Genomic DNA, 15,568 nt, shown 5'->3' with positions numbered 1-15,568 from the left:
CAAGAAAAGCCTTATTTCACAAACAACATGCTTGTGATGACCACTCACTGCGACCGAAAAGATACTTGCTGGATTTATAACAAAACAATCTCTGCTCATGAGGCTCTGAGAGGAAACAGCAAAATTAGGACACAGCAGAACATGAGCTATCAAGACCAATTGACACAAGCCTTAAAGTTCACTTCCAATCCTCAGCCGTGTCTGATAACAGCCAGCAATGAAACCTTCTGACTTGCACTGCCCTAAATCAGACAACAGCAAGGCAAACCCTGCAGTCATTTTTCCCTTACCTCCTTCTGCAGGCATTTTACATCGCGAAATGCTGCCATCTACTGCCTGTAAATTGCTGTACACTTCACACCACCATGGAGACCATTCATCATTATTCACAGCTCCTAACTAAGTGTAGTCCATGATTCAAAAAGAGTGAAAATTACAAGATCATGTTAAAGAAAAAAAACAAAAAAAACAAAAAAAGAAAAAAAATGGTGCACAGAAAACATGCATTTAAAACTGTTCAGCACTCATTTATATTAAGCTAGTGTAGAAAATACCCTATTAAAAATAGAAGACAACACATCTTCCAACATCATCCTACAACTGTATCATAATTTAAGTTCTATCACTCCTGCTTCAGTGTCAGACTTCTCACCTGCACAAAGACATACAAGCGTGGCTGAAGAAACATCAGCATCCCACTGCTGAGGTGGCCCTACACTCTGCACCACCAATTAGCAAGGGCTGATCACACAAGACAGGCATAAATTGTGATTAGATGGCACCTTTAGAAAGGTGGGAGACAGTCTGTTATTCAGCAGATAAGCAGGCTGACCAAAGACTGGAAAGTTCAAATCAAAGCCTCTCAGAAGATGAATACATCTGAGTGATGGACGTGAAGATACTTGTTATTGGGGTGCTCGTACAGGAACAGCATGGAGCATGGAAAATCCACACTTTTAAAAACGGATGTTAACTTCTGGCAAGAAAGCTCATTGCATGCACTCCTAATAGTATTTTCATTAATCACTTAAATTGTTAGCTCTTAAAAATCAAGAAAGAATCTCTCTTAGAACCAATACATCACATCCTTTATTAATGTTTGAAATTTTCAGTGCCAAGAAAAGGCAAGAACAAAAGCTTTGGCTACTTTGAAGTCTGTCACATCTGCTTTCCTTCCAGTGATGCTCATTTTTCCACTATATGGAGTGCTGTAAATCTTGGGTAAACAATGTCAGAACCATGCAATGGTCTCTAACACTGAACACCAGCCAACAGTTGGAAGTAACATACTTCAGTTACTTCAGGAATCAACTCCTCACTTGGAGGTGGGTTTCCTTGTTGTGTTTTTCCACTTGTTTGTTTCTTAAAATTTTACAGCTGAAATGTAAATACAAGCCCAAAGTATTCAGAACCCTTCCTATCATCTATAAGAAGATGCTATGCAAAGTACCAGAAGTGTGAACTGCATTAGTTCAGAAACATATGCTACATTAATTCATTCTTTACACTAAGTTATATATCTGCAACTTGTAACAAATTTGAATGGTGACTGCAGGAATTAGTCCTACATTACACAACAGAACTTAAGGTGGCATGGTTTAGTTTCCTGACAGCAGTGATGCAGCAAATGCTCTTTCAACAAATCATTAGAGTTATAAGGCTAAATCCAATCCTCAGACACCAGGGACCCAGCTTCGGTTCTGCACCTAATGCTCCACATCAACATCACATGAAACTAAGGCCTGACAGCGCTGGACAAGATAGATTTATCCTGCTACAGTTCAAGTATCACTGTAGTAAGCTGCTTGAATATAAAATTCCATTTTTATTATTTCCTGGTTTAATAATCTCTTCTGCAAATTCTGTGGGGAGAAAATTCAAGAAGGGATTTCAGACTATGGACTGAAACTCGGTCTCCTAATTGCTGCTACAATGCCATGCTTTCAGCATTTCCTGCCCAAGGAACTTCCACTCTGACAAAGGTAAGGCTGGGAGAAAGAAAGGATTTTTATTTGGTTTATTATGTATTAAAAACATAATAAAGTAAAATCTAAAAAAAGGTGCTGGCACACTGTGATCTTTCTTGTAAGCTACAGTTGAGTTTGAAGAATGGAGATACAGCTGTTGCCTTTAATAAATTTTGAGCGACTATGGCTTTATCAGTAGGTTAATTCATTAAAAAACTAATTAAAAAAATCAATCAAGTTGGAAAGTTTGTCCAACTCTGTTTAATCTACTTCATCATAAAGGGTATCTATAAAAAGTGCAGCTATTCTTGAGGGACAATATACCTATCAGTCATTTACAGGAACAAAAAAAGCAGTGCAGTCAAACTCATTCTGCAAAGGTTAATATAGTCTGAAAAGCATTTATCCCAATTTTCTCATTTTCCAGGACACACTGAAGCCCCAGAGAGTCCAAAAATAATTTATTTATTTATTTTAAAGCAAGGTATTATTCCTGTGACACTTCAGTAGTTCAGGTCTCTCCAAAAGCATAAAAGTAGGCTTGGGGAAGGATGGACTCCCCAATATGATGAATATTGAAGAATATGAAATTCTCATTGTCAACTTAAGAAGTTATATCAATTGTGGCTGGGATGTATTTCAAGAACATATGAATAAATCCTTTAAAGTAATGCATTTTTCATTTAAAAAGCCGGATTTTGAAAGTCATCTCTATGCAAGAGATGCCATCACATTTTCAGGCTACTACTAAGGAAATCACATTCTGAAAATACATTCTGATACTTTTTTTTTTAATAAAACATTTCTCATGCCTCACTTCTCAGAATCGTGCCAAACAACCTGAGGATACTTTTAATGATCTTGTATCCCAGTTCACCATCAACTTAGGCTTTAACTTTACTGTTCTACTGTACTCAACCACAATTACAGTCTAAAATATATTTCTTACTGAATTCTATACAAACAAAGAATAACTTCTGAAAAGCAAGAATGGAAGAAAACACAAACATATTCACGCATAGGGCTGATGAGCAGCGAAGCAGGTTATCTGTTCATGCCAGGATTGCTTTATCGGTTTGAGATCCATTCGTGAAACCCAAGATAAAGTGCTATTTAAAACCAGTTACCAGCCATGCTTCAACAGCATTGCCTCAAAGACAGAATGGAAATATGATGGAAATCAGCAACAGGAACAGTGACAAAGAGCTTTGTAAAGGTCCCTCCTCTCAAAGGAACAAAACATATGTAGGAGACATTACCAGTAGCATTGGGCATTATTCTCCAGTAGCTTCTCCACCATGTGCTCTACTCTTACGAACCAGCTTGGCACAGCTTTGTATATTAACGGAGTATCTGACCTGTAATAGGAAGGTGATGGGGAAGGGGCAAAAAGAAAAAGCCATGTTACTTATCAAGTATATTTAAAAAAAAAAAAAAGCAGTCCTGTACGTGACAGATGTCATTGTACACATTCTGAAACATTATCACAATAACAAAGGGTGTTTTGCTTTTAATAACACACTGTTTCTCTTACATGAGCTACTATTTCAGTACGCCTAAGAAAAATCCTTCATGCAACAACGAAACGAGTTTTTATAGCACAAGAAATCACAAGAACGAACTACACTTGAATTTTACATTTATGTTGCTATGTAGTACAAAAATAAGAACTTCATCCAGTATTTAAATGAGTTATTTAAGTCTTCAAAGTGACAACATTCTGTTAGGTTTTGTTGGTTGGTTGTTTTTGTTTTTTTTACATGCACATCTCCAACCTGACAAGCCAGAAAACATTATGCTATATTATTACAATTTCTATTTAAAAGAGTAAGTCATTTAGACTTGTTATAGTATCAGGATGATGAAGAAAGAGCAGAAAGCATCACATTGAGGGTACAACCACTAAAAGCAGAAAAAAAATTAACACAAATAACCTGTTTTAACAATTTAAGAAAATTTGCTCTTCTCCAAGGGTAAAAGAAAACTTCACAGCACATGCTAAAGCCTAACAGCCACCTATTCAGTCTCACAGCATCATCCTATCACATACAGAGATGAATTCTGATTAGTCAAGACCAGCACATCCTTTGGGGAACACCAGTGGCAGCATGTTTCCTTAGATGTGTGTCCTTTAGAACTTTATCAGAGCTAGAGAAGCACCTGAGCAAACAGCCTGTTCCTTAGCAGTGATACAAAACCAGCTCCCTCTGAAACGTAACCTTTGTAGATGAAAAGATCAGCAATAATATTCTTTGTGCACACTATATGCTCCAATCAATACTTCTTTAACTCTGGACTGTACAGAGATTTAGAACAACTTACTGTGATCTATTTTCTTTTAATTTCAGAAGTAAATGATAGATTACTGACCACATGCCCTTAAAGAATGCTGCTTGGTCTTTGCTATCAATGGCTTAAAAAAGCAAAACCCTGTTTGAGTTGGAGACTGAGCTTCAACAGTGTTAATTCCTAATAGGATGACACACAGTAGCTACGACGGACATCTGGCTGTAAGCTTGTTACCTTTGTTACTTTCCACAGTTGTTGAATCACTTCCTTCCAGAGCTGTTAAACCACTACGTAGACTATACAAGCATTCAGCTTAGCAAGATCTCACAAGTCCGTAGAGCAGTTTTGGCTAATCATTTTCATTTTCAACAATTCCAATAAAGGAGAATTCTGGCTAGAAATCCTCTACTGTGTGCTCATTTAGGTGATACCATTGCCCTCACCTTTAAATTTTCAACTCTAGTTAACAGAAAATAACTGCATAACATTACAACAAGGCAATTAAAAGAAGGATCCTTTGATGACACGCAAAAAGAGAAGATAACATACTTGGGATCCAACATCTCACTGGTTCCAAAGAAAAACATGAAAAAATAGTACAATAAAAGTAGGAAAACCTGATTTCAAAGTTTTCTTACATTAATCAAAATAACTTATAACCAGGTTTGAAGTCAAGAACTACTCTTCTACTTTTAGTATATTCCAATTATGGTTTGATTTCTGATGGAAGTGAAATGAGATATTAAAAGTAGATTCCATTATTCTGCACTTCCCACCAGATAATTTGCTGGTAGGTGCTGCCTGCAACTTATCATCAATCAACAAGAATGTCAACAGGGTGGCAGGATTAAGTATGTTCTACAGCTCCTACATTTCTATGTAAGTTTCTTTCAGAAGGCCATGACTGTGTATTCGAGTTGCTACAAAGAAAATAAAAGCACTGCTTGGGTTTGGCTGTGCTTTAAAAGCTGGTAAGACTTGAAGGACCAAACCAAAATTGTAGCTACTCTAATTCAGTAAACTTGATTCCTTTTACTTTTAGAAGTAAAACCAAGGAAGTAAAGTGAGGGGGAAAAGGAGGCAAACCTCAAGAAGTTCCTCAGTTACAACACTCAGTCTTAAAGCCATAAGCACTTCCCTCCTTACCTCCAGCAGAACGGATAGCTGTGTTTGTAAGTGCTGCTGTGAACCAGCCTCCCTTTCTCCTTCAGTAATTTAATGATGTTCTTATCTGCATCCTGAAACAAAAGAGGAAAGGAGGAAAGAAGTTTTCCTTGGATAACAAATCTCACCATTTCAGTAAGCTATGACGAGATTCATCATATATCTAACCAAAAAAAAATAACCAGCAAGTAATTCAATATCTACACACAAAATCCCCAGTATTGCATTTAATTCATACATTTACTGCAGAGGCACTGTGAAATATTACATTTGAAATGTTATTTACTCTCCAAATCCTTATACAGATCAGCCTGTTTTCCCCTTAGCTTTTTTCCCCCTCACATACACTGAATTGTGTAGAACTTAATTTTTCTGTAGCACTGATACACACCAGAACTCGCAATATTAAATCTTTGATTAAGTCTTCTGATTTTCCAGTAGAAATCCACAAAGTGCCTTTTATCTGATGTTCAGAAATCACTGTAACACATTCCTCTAAAATGTGATTACAGTTACAGAAGCTACAGCATCTTCTGTTACACCTGACAGGATTTACAGTTTAAGCTGGGACTGAAAGCTGTACAATAAGAGTTAAAGACAACCAGTGTCAACATGAGACTAAGAAAGGAAAAGAAAATTAAAGTATACAAAGATTTTTTATTATTATATTGCAATATTCACAATCTAAAAAAGAATTCACCATTATAAGAACGTTCTTCAAGTTCAGATTTCTATCAGCAAGAAGCTAAAAATGCTGCCTCCACTACCCCCTTATTTGCCTCAATATACAAGAAGCAAGGATAGCTGTTTTACTTCAAATACAAGACTTTAAGCCTGTTCAATTGGAACAGGCCATCAAATTGTAACAGTGGGAAACCATGACTGAAAAACTATTTATTTACCAAGTGTATAGGCATTCATTTTTACAGATTTGCTTGTAATAATCTAGAGTTCCTCTGGGTCTCCTTTTACATGGACTCTCCTTCATCAATTAGCAAGTCAATTTGTGTTGCAACATGTCTCACAAGTGGGAAAAATGACTGGATTTCTCTTTATTAAGAAACTGTATTAACCGATCCGGCTGGTATAAACTTAATTATGGTATCTGTGAATTCAGTCACCATCCAAAGGCAAGGCAGGCACACTTACCAAGAGACTGCATACATAACATTTCTGTAGGAAACCAGCAAAAAGAGTAACTTTGCTGCTACTAATGTAAATAAACACACCTCTTCCCTTTCATTACAAGGTACACAATGCTAGTCATGTTTCAAGTTTGGTTTTTCTTCAGATACTTTAATAAACAAATCTGCCATTGTTGTACTTGTTAACAGACATTTTGATTTCTCAAGAGGCACATTGAAGACAGAGGCATTAAGGCGAAGATAAGAACCCTTCTAAAGCACACAAGCTGTCTTGACTGAAGGAGTAATTTCCTATCTCCAGACTCACTGACCTTCACATACTGTCCAGCAAAGTCGGTCACTTCAGCTGTGAAGCATCCTGATGCATCAACAGGACAAACTGGGACAGAATCTTTCTGAATAATATTAAAATCCATACAGACTCTGTAATCATCCTACAAAAGATACAAGTGCTCATTTATAGAAGAACATTACAAAATATATATATATATATATATTGAATAAGAAACATGATGACTGGGTAAGAATAGTGAAATACTCAGCTTTCACTTTACCAAATACATGCTTAAAAATGTTATTTTACACAATCGTACTTTTATTCATTACAGGAATTAGGATTTCTTCAGCGTTATGTGCACTTTCTTCTGTCAAAACATATACATAAATATACACACGTTTCTATATGGAGATGACAGGTTGTATTAATCAATCTTATTCTGAAATTACACATAAGAAATCCCTACTTCTGAATTTGTAAATGATCTGAAGTCTTTAAATCTGTATTTCTCAATACTTTGGGCCCATAGGCAGCAATACTGACCAAGCACCACACATGGACAACATCACAGACTGTTTTCTTGGCCAGCTCATTTAATTTTTTAATTTCCTGTAGCAGTAAGGAGCACAATGGGGGAAAAAAAAAAAGAAAAAAGAAAAGAAAAAAAAGCCTTCGGGGCAAGAAAGTCACTGAAAGCTTTTCAGAAACATAACTAAGAACCAATGGTACCTTCAAAAGGAAAGATCAGAACAAAATCATAAGGGGGTTAGCAAAGTTCAGACTCCAATTTCGAGCTTGAAGTGAATGCAAACACATCTTAACCAATTACTATTCCAGATTATCCACCTTCTTAGCCTGATGTTGAGATTATATTATTAGGGATTGGAGAGGAAGGGAGAGCGAGGAGATTGCAGATTAAAATGTCTCAATACATTTGCAGAATCACATAATTTTCTTTCCTCAAAGAGCAAGATCCTGCCTAAGCCTGCATAAGGCAGGTTGTGAGTCTTACAAGTTCCTGTACCTCAGCCCTGACCAAATGGGAGCCAACCACTGAATGCAGGGACAGAAATTGAAGGGTTTTGTTGTGCTGTGAAATGGAACCTACAGTGACCCTGCCTATCTAAACTGCTGTGGTTGAATTTTTAGACTCCTGCTTGCTTAGAGCTCATTTACCTTTGATGAAACACGCACACAACAGCTACTTCATAGGAGCTGCGCTCTAAAGTAAGCTGTCCACTTTGATCAAGGAGATCTTATCTGAATAAAGTGATCAAATAAGTGCTAAATAAGCAAGCAGCTAGCTGAATTCTCCCCTCATATAGGCAACCAATACTGGCAAGCCAACACCAGGTGGGACAAAGCAGCTTTTCCAGATCCTCTCTGCAGTCTTCCTCCTGCATCTTCAGCACTACCAACCAGCCCCCTCAAGCCAGGTCAGCTAAATATTGCCAAGTGGATCCACATTGTATTTCATAGAACATGCTGAAAGTCATCCACAGCAATAGAGAAGTTAACTGCTTCCAGTACCAATGCATCATGTGCAGAAATGAAACCTCATCCCTGTTATATCACCCAATTACTCTACAGATGACGGTTTCTGTCCACTTTTCAGTTACTGTGGACAACCATCACAATTCTTCAGCCTCCATTTGGTCAACCAGCTACTACAGTCAATAGATGACTTAAGACAAGCCTGTTCTTAGTTGACCTTTCACCAGCTATTACTGCTGAGATACAGCAAGCAGACTGCAGCATTAATTTGTAGGCCAGATGACAGAACTAACGTCAACCCTGATTTGGCAATGAACTGTAAAAGGCTTTGAAGAAGCAGCCAGCAAAGAGTACATCAAAGCCTGGCACAATGACAACCTAGCTAAAACATAATAACGAACCTTCCACTTTGCAGGACTTAGGTCAAGAGGTGGTTCAGTTTGGTTTGCATCACCAAAGCAGTCAGTGATATATCAAGATTTTCCTTTCTTTTGAAAAGCTTGGACTTAAATGTAAAAGCTCTACAAACCAACCTTCTATTTGATTTAATGGGGACTTGTTTCAGTAATCACAATCCAAGAACACATTCAGGCACATGCAGAAAACCACAAGTGCTAAGCTTCACTGGAAAACTAAAGTAAACTTCAATTATTTCCAGGATTGAAGTCACACTGCTGGTCACTTTTGTTTTTTTTAAATGCCTGTGATAATTTATATCCTCCAGAAGATTACAAAGAGAAATCGATGCCATACTGAAAATGAGTGAAACAGAAGCTATTAAAAACTTGAAAAAAAGGCAACAGAAAAACAACTGACAAAAGGTTTACCTGTAGCACCACTTAAAAATTAAGCGTCTTTTCAACACACTGCAAAGTAAAGGATAACAGGAATGAAACTAAGAAACATCCATTTCTCTTGAGCCAAGAAAAAAATGTGATCTTATACTGCACTGCAGCTTCTCTGTGGCAAAAACATGAGACAAGACAACAAAACTACATACCCTGGAGCTAAACAAAGGTGAATTTTTACTACTGGAGAAGGAGTATCTAAGCTATCATCACAGTGTCTACCAGAAAGAAGAATAAATAACCCTGCTTTCTCTGTTTATTAAAAGAACCTCCTTATACTGGGGGAAGGGACAGACAGGAGACAACACTCCTTGTAAAGGACCGTGCTCTTTTTCTCCTCTGAGCTTTATCTCCTGCTGTACTTACTCTCCTTCTTCTTCCCTGTTCTCTTTTAACACACAACACTGAAGCAAGCTGCAGAGATTGCAATTAGACAGCCCTACATATAATCAGTGGTTCTCTTTTTTGTCTAAGATCACCTATTTAAAAATGGAAACATGTAAGTCAACACTACGTAATATTTAGAATTTTGTATTGTGCCTAATGCAATGAATTCCTGAACCTAAATAAGAGCCTTTGTGAGTCTTTCTGGATGAGAACAATCACCAGAGCATCAAAAACAGAACTCTATGTACCCCACAAGAAAAAAGCAGCAGCATCCCATACAACACATTCTACACGATCTCATTCTAAGGATAGCATCTCAGCTGACTCGGGCCCATACCACACATTGTGGAGTCTAGATGCCCCATATGGATCAATTGCTAATTTTATGATCTTGGTGTACTTTTTACTTACATAATTATTCCGTTCATCTTTCCTTCCTTTGTAACACACATACTATACTGCCACGCTTTCCAAACCCCTGATTTTAAAAAGTTAATTGCTGACTTCTCAGGAGAGATGGAACATTTCCCCCCATTCCCCCAGGTCTGTGTTTATACAAGTCTTTGTGGGTTTGTAACTGAACCAAACAAGATGGCAGATAATCCTTGGACTAACTGGCCAGCTAAGCTTTCCAACAAGCTGTTTCCAGTAACTAGAAAGTACTGTGAAAATACACAACAAAGTAACACAGCAGCCAATGGAACACTTCTTCCAGAGCTCCCCTGCTATTAGCAGCCTTCCCTCTTCCATTACTCCATGTCCTTGAGTTCTTGCCTCAAAACCAAGACTGGCCTCTCATTCCTCAGTTAAGACCTTGCATGATTTAGCTATAGGGGAATATCTGAGGCTCAGGTAGTGCAATATGCTTTAGATTCCTTAAGGCACTTTACCAGTCACTGTGAATTTCTCCATATATACTGCCCAGAATGATTTTAAGTTACAGTTGCATTAAGGTAGAACATCTTTTCAGATCAACGTTCATCTTGTCAAGGGAAACAGAACACCACAGCAGATGCATCCCTCAAAAAATGCAGCAAAAAAGGACAGAGAAAGATATTTCACATGAATACAAAGAGGCCTATTATTAATGCCAATGGTTTCTGGAAACTATAATACAGCTTGCAGTACAGGGACTGCTAATTGCTGGACATTGGCAGTTATAACAGGTTTTCTGAGGGCATCTTTGGATTTAATGGTTGAAAACAAGACACTATACAAAAAAAGACAATGGATCTAAACTAGTGCTGCTAATTCCTATGTCTAAAAGCTGATGAAATTCATGAAAAAAAATCCCTCTTAACCTTTCCAAGAACAGACTGAGGGGAAAAAAATATAAAGTTGCTCAGTAGACAGAAAAAAGAATGGAGTGCAATAAAGGATAAAGCCTCAAGAAAGAAAAAAGCACCCAAAACACTTTTTCAGGTATTCCAAATACACAACAAGTAACAAAACTGACAGATTGAAGAGGGGCAGCGTACAGAGCAGAACTACAGCTACCATCCAAAATTATCACTTTAAGCAAGTTTTTCTATCAATGTTAGCAGATCATTTATTCCTGAAGCTGTAAATCTAGACTTGATACAGCTAAGTTCAATGACAATTGGAAGTGAATGCACTTTACATACCACAGCAGTAACTAAAACCAGGGACGTCTGAAATCTCCACTCTAACATACAAGGGGCACAAGTGTAGGTAAGAGCTCCCTAGAACACAATGCTACCTACATTTCTAAGTAGCATATTGGTTATGAAATCAAGTAACACTCCACTTTCAGTTCATAGTAGCTGGAAAGCCAGGCTACGTGTATGAGAAAAAAATGAACATAAAAGACAAGTAAATCATACTCACAGCACCAAAATAGGGGGCTTGATGAACAACACCTGTGCCTTCTTCCTCCTTCACATAATTGTCTACTAATACAGTAAAGGCACCATTATCTTTGCACTGTAACACAAAAATATGCTTTTCATATATACAGCAAAACAGAATTCTTAAGAATGCAGGAAAGCTCCTGGTAGTCACAACTGCATCAGAAATAAATGACACACATTAAGACATGACACTCCTAACTTCATGTATTTATTTCCCACAGTAAAGACACTTGGACACTTCATTTCAGCAGCATCAACTTTGATTAAATTTAAGATCTCTCCATAAGGCTGTAGAGTCTATTCATCTTCAAGTCACACCTCTTCACAAAGTTCTGTGTTTAACAGAATACAAATGAGCACACTTGTGTCAATGAGAATGAATTCAAGGCAGCTACAGGCATTCACTTTGCAGAAGTTTCCTTGCATTTTTACACTGGAAGGTACTGGAAACTGCACCTTCTTAATATATATATATTTGCAGTGTGTTCACATAGTTATTTTTTGTTATCCACAAACTAGTTTCTACTCCTTAATGTACAAGTGGTAAAAAAAAAAAAAAAAGAAAAGGACTGCAAACTGTCACAGCTCAATCAGATATGAGATATGTTACAAAATATTTGGCACGTCCTGAAGAGAAATATTTTGAGATAAAACACCCATTGTAAGAAAAATCGGTCTATGTCCATCTGTTCCTTAGGAAGCACAGCAGGACTCAGAACCGTTAATCCATTCTGATCCTTTATACCTGCAGCCCAGTTTATCAGATTCAGCTTAGCTTCTGACCTTCCTCTAGAAATAACAGGTCCTGCTGCCTACAGAGGTTTCCACAGCTTTGCTGACTTCAGCACATGCTTCAGCACAGAATGCAGACACGAACGATTGAATCTCTTGCCTGAGTTAACAACCTGCTTGTCCAGCAGTACTGCAACCCCTTCCAACTCTTTGATGAATTTAACCAATTTTCAGTAAGCATCGTTTTTGTATTACTAATACATAGTCCTCTACCCTGTCTCTTATTACTATATATATTACTATATACCATAGCAACACAATCTATAGTGCTACAATCTACAGGAGACTTATACAGCATTTAAATGCTGCACAGTCAATCCATCTCATAAATATGAAGTCTGTGGAATTTAAAGGTAAAAGACACAAGCTCACCAGGTACAAGGCAGAGAGAATACTGCTTATTCAGTAGCACTTACAGAAAGTCCTGCAGTAATCTGAACTCATACTACTATTCACCACTCAATTCTTACTCTGGGTGTATTTATAACTTAAGGAAAAAATGTAATAGCCTTCTGTTTTTCAACCTTTCACCAGCATTTTGAACTACTTGAATAAAACCTGAGTTTTCTGATTAGGACACAGGGTTTATATAATACAAGCAAGTAATGCTGTGAAACATTTTGCCTTTTGTCATTGCGTGCTATGACAAACACCCAACTCCATCTTACCTGAATAAAATACTCAAAGAGTGGTTTATACTTCTTGCCTTTTAGAACAATGCCCGGAAACCTGAAGAGAGAAAAAAAAATTGTGAAAAACACAAATGAACAACTTGAAATTGTTTGGCCCACTATTAGGGGAGGGCTTTCCCTTATTTCCCCCATATGTAACAGAATCTGACTGCCTAAACTTCCCATTTCTACACCTCTTTGACAACTTAGATGAAAACAACGTCTTAATCCATCTCTGCTAACAGAGAACAGGTACACTTCTAACCAATGGCCTTCCAATGAAGCAATCATTGTAAACTGACATAGGAAGAAAGCATTAAGAAGAGTTTATTTCTCGTAAAGCTCTGGGTAAGGAGGTTCTGGATATAACACAATAACAAAGCACTATAAGCTCAGCATGTTCAACAGAACTAAATAAGAACTGTTCCAAAATATCTAGAAGCTGTATGTACAAAATATGCTGCTTCTGAGAATTACAACATTTAAATCCTAGATAACTTATACTCACTCTATAATTATATATATATATATATATATATATATATATATATAAAATTCCCAAGGGTATCTCAGAAGATCTGATACAGACAGGACACACTGAGGAACCAAGCCAATCAAGAAGAGATACAGGCTGTAGATTTGGCTCTCTTCAGGCTTCCAACTACAGACGACAAAGATGATGACTGGGTTGCTCACAACTCTCCTAAAAAGGCTTGGATTTTTCATTTCACAAAGAAGTCTGGCTTAACCACAGCCTCATCAAGAAGACGAGATACCTCTCTAGACATGCCACAGCTGTGGTCGTTCCCTATACTCTTCCTGATTTACATCCACATCTTCCAAAACCAATGGTCAAACCGTGCAACATCTGACTACTTGAAAGTGAAAAACTGCTTGAAAGCTGTTCCACTGTACAAAAAGAAACTCAATATTTAACGCCAAGCTAAAGAGCAGGTCTCCTCAGCTTGGGAGGATACTTCTATTTTAAGGCACAGCTTCATGGATGGTTTAAGTATTTTACAATACAAACATCCCAGTGCTTGGCCATACAGATGTGGGAATATTCAGACACAGAACATCAAGTACTAGAACCACCCACAGCCAAGAGAAAGGGTGAAAGGGTTCTGGATCACATTCCTAATATTTTCCTTTTGATTTCTCAGATATTTTGTTATCTAAGTCCTGAACTTGAAGCTGGAAGTTTATACACTGCCACCTTCTTGTGCCCTAAGTTATACTACTAAAGGAGACAAGCTTAACATCACCATAGTAACCCTTCAATTTCAGGGGATCCGAAATTTAGAATTGAAAAGGAGACAAAACTGAAGGAAACAAAAGCAGTCAGCTTGAGAAGACTACAGCACCAATATAGAAAGAAGAAAAAATACACCACTCTGCAAGAAGAATACAACTTGCCAACACCCTTATGCATAGGTACGGAGAAGTAAGAGATGAGAAAAACAGACAAATTTCAATTAGCCAGGTATGTAAGCACCTACAGCAACTGTACAAACAGTTGTCTTAAAAAGGAAGTACAAAACTTTCTCTCCACAATTTGATAAGAAGAAATAACACTATAAAAAGGTTTACATGTTTAGTTCGTTTCTTGATGAAGGAAATTAATGATGGCAACGAACTGAACCTACATTTGCAAAATTCCAATAAAAGAACAAATTAGGGTGACAACATAAGAGACCAAAAATCTCAGTGCACCTACAACTGCTTATTTTCAAAGTCTAAAAGAAATGCATTCCAAAATATTAAAGAAAACAAGAGTATTTTCGGTAGAACAAAACACAGATATTTTTGGAGCACCCACAGACCAAAACTCCAGTGGGACCAGCATAACAACTTCATTACATTTAGTCTTTACAAAAGTGAAGTGGTAAAGAACAATCAACATGAATTTGTCAAGTGTAAGGCACATCAAACCAAATTACTTCCTTTGTTAGGCAAACTGAGTAGCCTAAATAGCAATCAAGTAGATAGATCCAGGGCATAATGACAGCAGGGCTTTTGACACTTCTCCATGTCATTCTGCTCCACCTCGAACACAAAAACATTCTAACCGAGTGACAGCATTGCTTACGTGGATGCAGAATCATTTCAAGGAAAAAAAACAGTTATTTTTGATTCAGTATTAGGCTGAAAGATCTCCATCCTTTTGACACTATTCAATGCTTTCACTGACAACTGAAGGGAGAAAGAAAAAACAGGAAGGGGACAAATATGGAGATGAGGAGTTCTATCTGCATGGAAGGATGGGAGCAGTGAAAACAATTTTTGAAGACTGAGCAATACTGTAAATTAACAAGTGTGCCATAATTTCTGTACTTGCCTGTCCAGTATCTCGTATTCACTGTCAGATTTGTATAGTGCTATCAGCCTGGATTCCATCAAGACGTAAATCTTTCCTGTAGCCTTATCTAGAACATAAAGCAAAGCAACAAGTTATATATATCCCAGTTTAATACCCTCATTTGCACCATTATAAAAACTTCTGTTTATGCAATATGGTATCAAATGAGCTAAAAAAAATGTCCAGAACACTCCTGCTGATCAACTGCTACTTTCCATTTATTTCCTCCCCATACAGACACTTTATATATATCCTTTTCAGAAGCTAAGCTTAAAGAGACACCACAGGAGAAAACCCAGTACAA

At 37.3% G+C, this 15,568-nt stretch overlaps 1 protein-coding gene across 2 annotated transcripts in view; it reads right to left on the bottom strand.

Moving 5' to 3' along the window:
- IARS1 (isoleucyl-tRNA synthetase 1) overlaps positions 1-15,568 on the bottom strand; it is a 68,658-nt gene that overhangs the window by 40,049 nt on the left and 13,041 nt on the right. For both annotated transcript variants that reach the window (XM_015874662.2, XM_015874661.2), the window contains exons 9-14: positions 15,244-15,331; positions 12,903-12,963; positions 11,420-11,515; positions 6,877-6,999; positions 5,403-5,494; positions 3,227-3,325 (exon numbers count right to left, since the gene is read on the bottom strand). In XM_015874662.2, coding sequence (XP_015730148.1) covers positions 3,227-3,325; positions 5,403-5,494; positions 6,877-6,999; positions 11,420-11,515; positions 12,903-12,963; positions 15,244-15,331 — 559 coding nt within the window. The remainder of the gene's footprint in view (positions 1-3,226; positions 3,326-5,402; positions 5,495-6,876; positions 7,000-11,419; positions 11,516-12,902; positions 12,964-15,243; positions 15,332-15,568) is intronic.

This window comes from Coturnix japonica, chromosome 12 (assembly GCF_001577835.2).
Source record: "Coturnix japonica isolate 7356 chromosome 12, Coturnix japonica 2.1, whole genome shotgun sequence".
NCBI lineage: Eukaryota > Metazoa > Chordata > Aves > Galliformes > Phasianidae > Coturnix > Coturnix japonica.
Note: the sequence above shows the minus strand (reverse complement) of the source record. Positions and strands in the feature narration are given on the sequence as shown.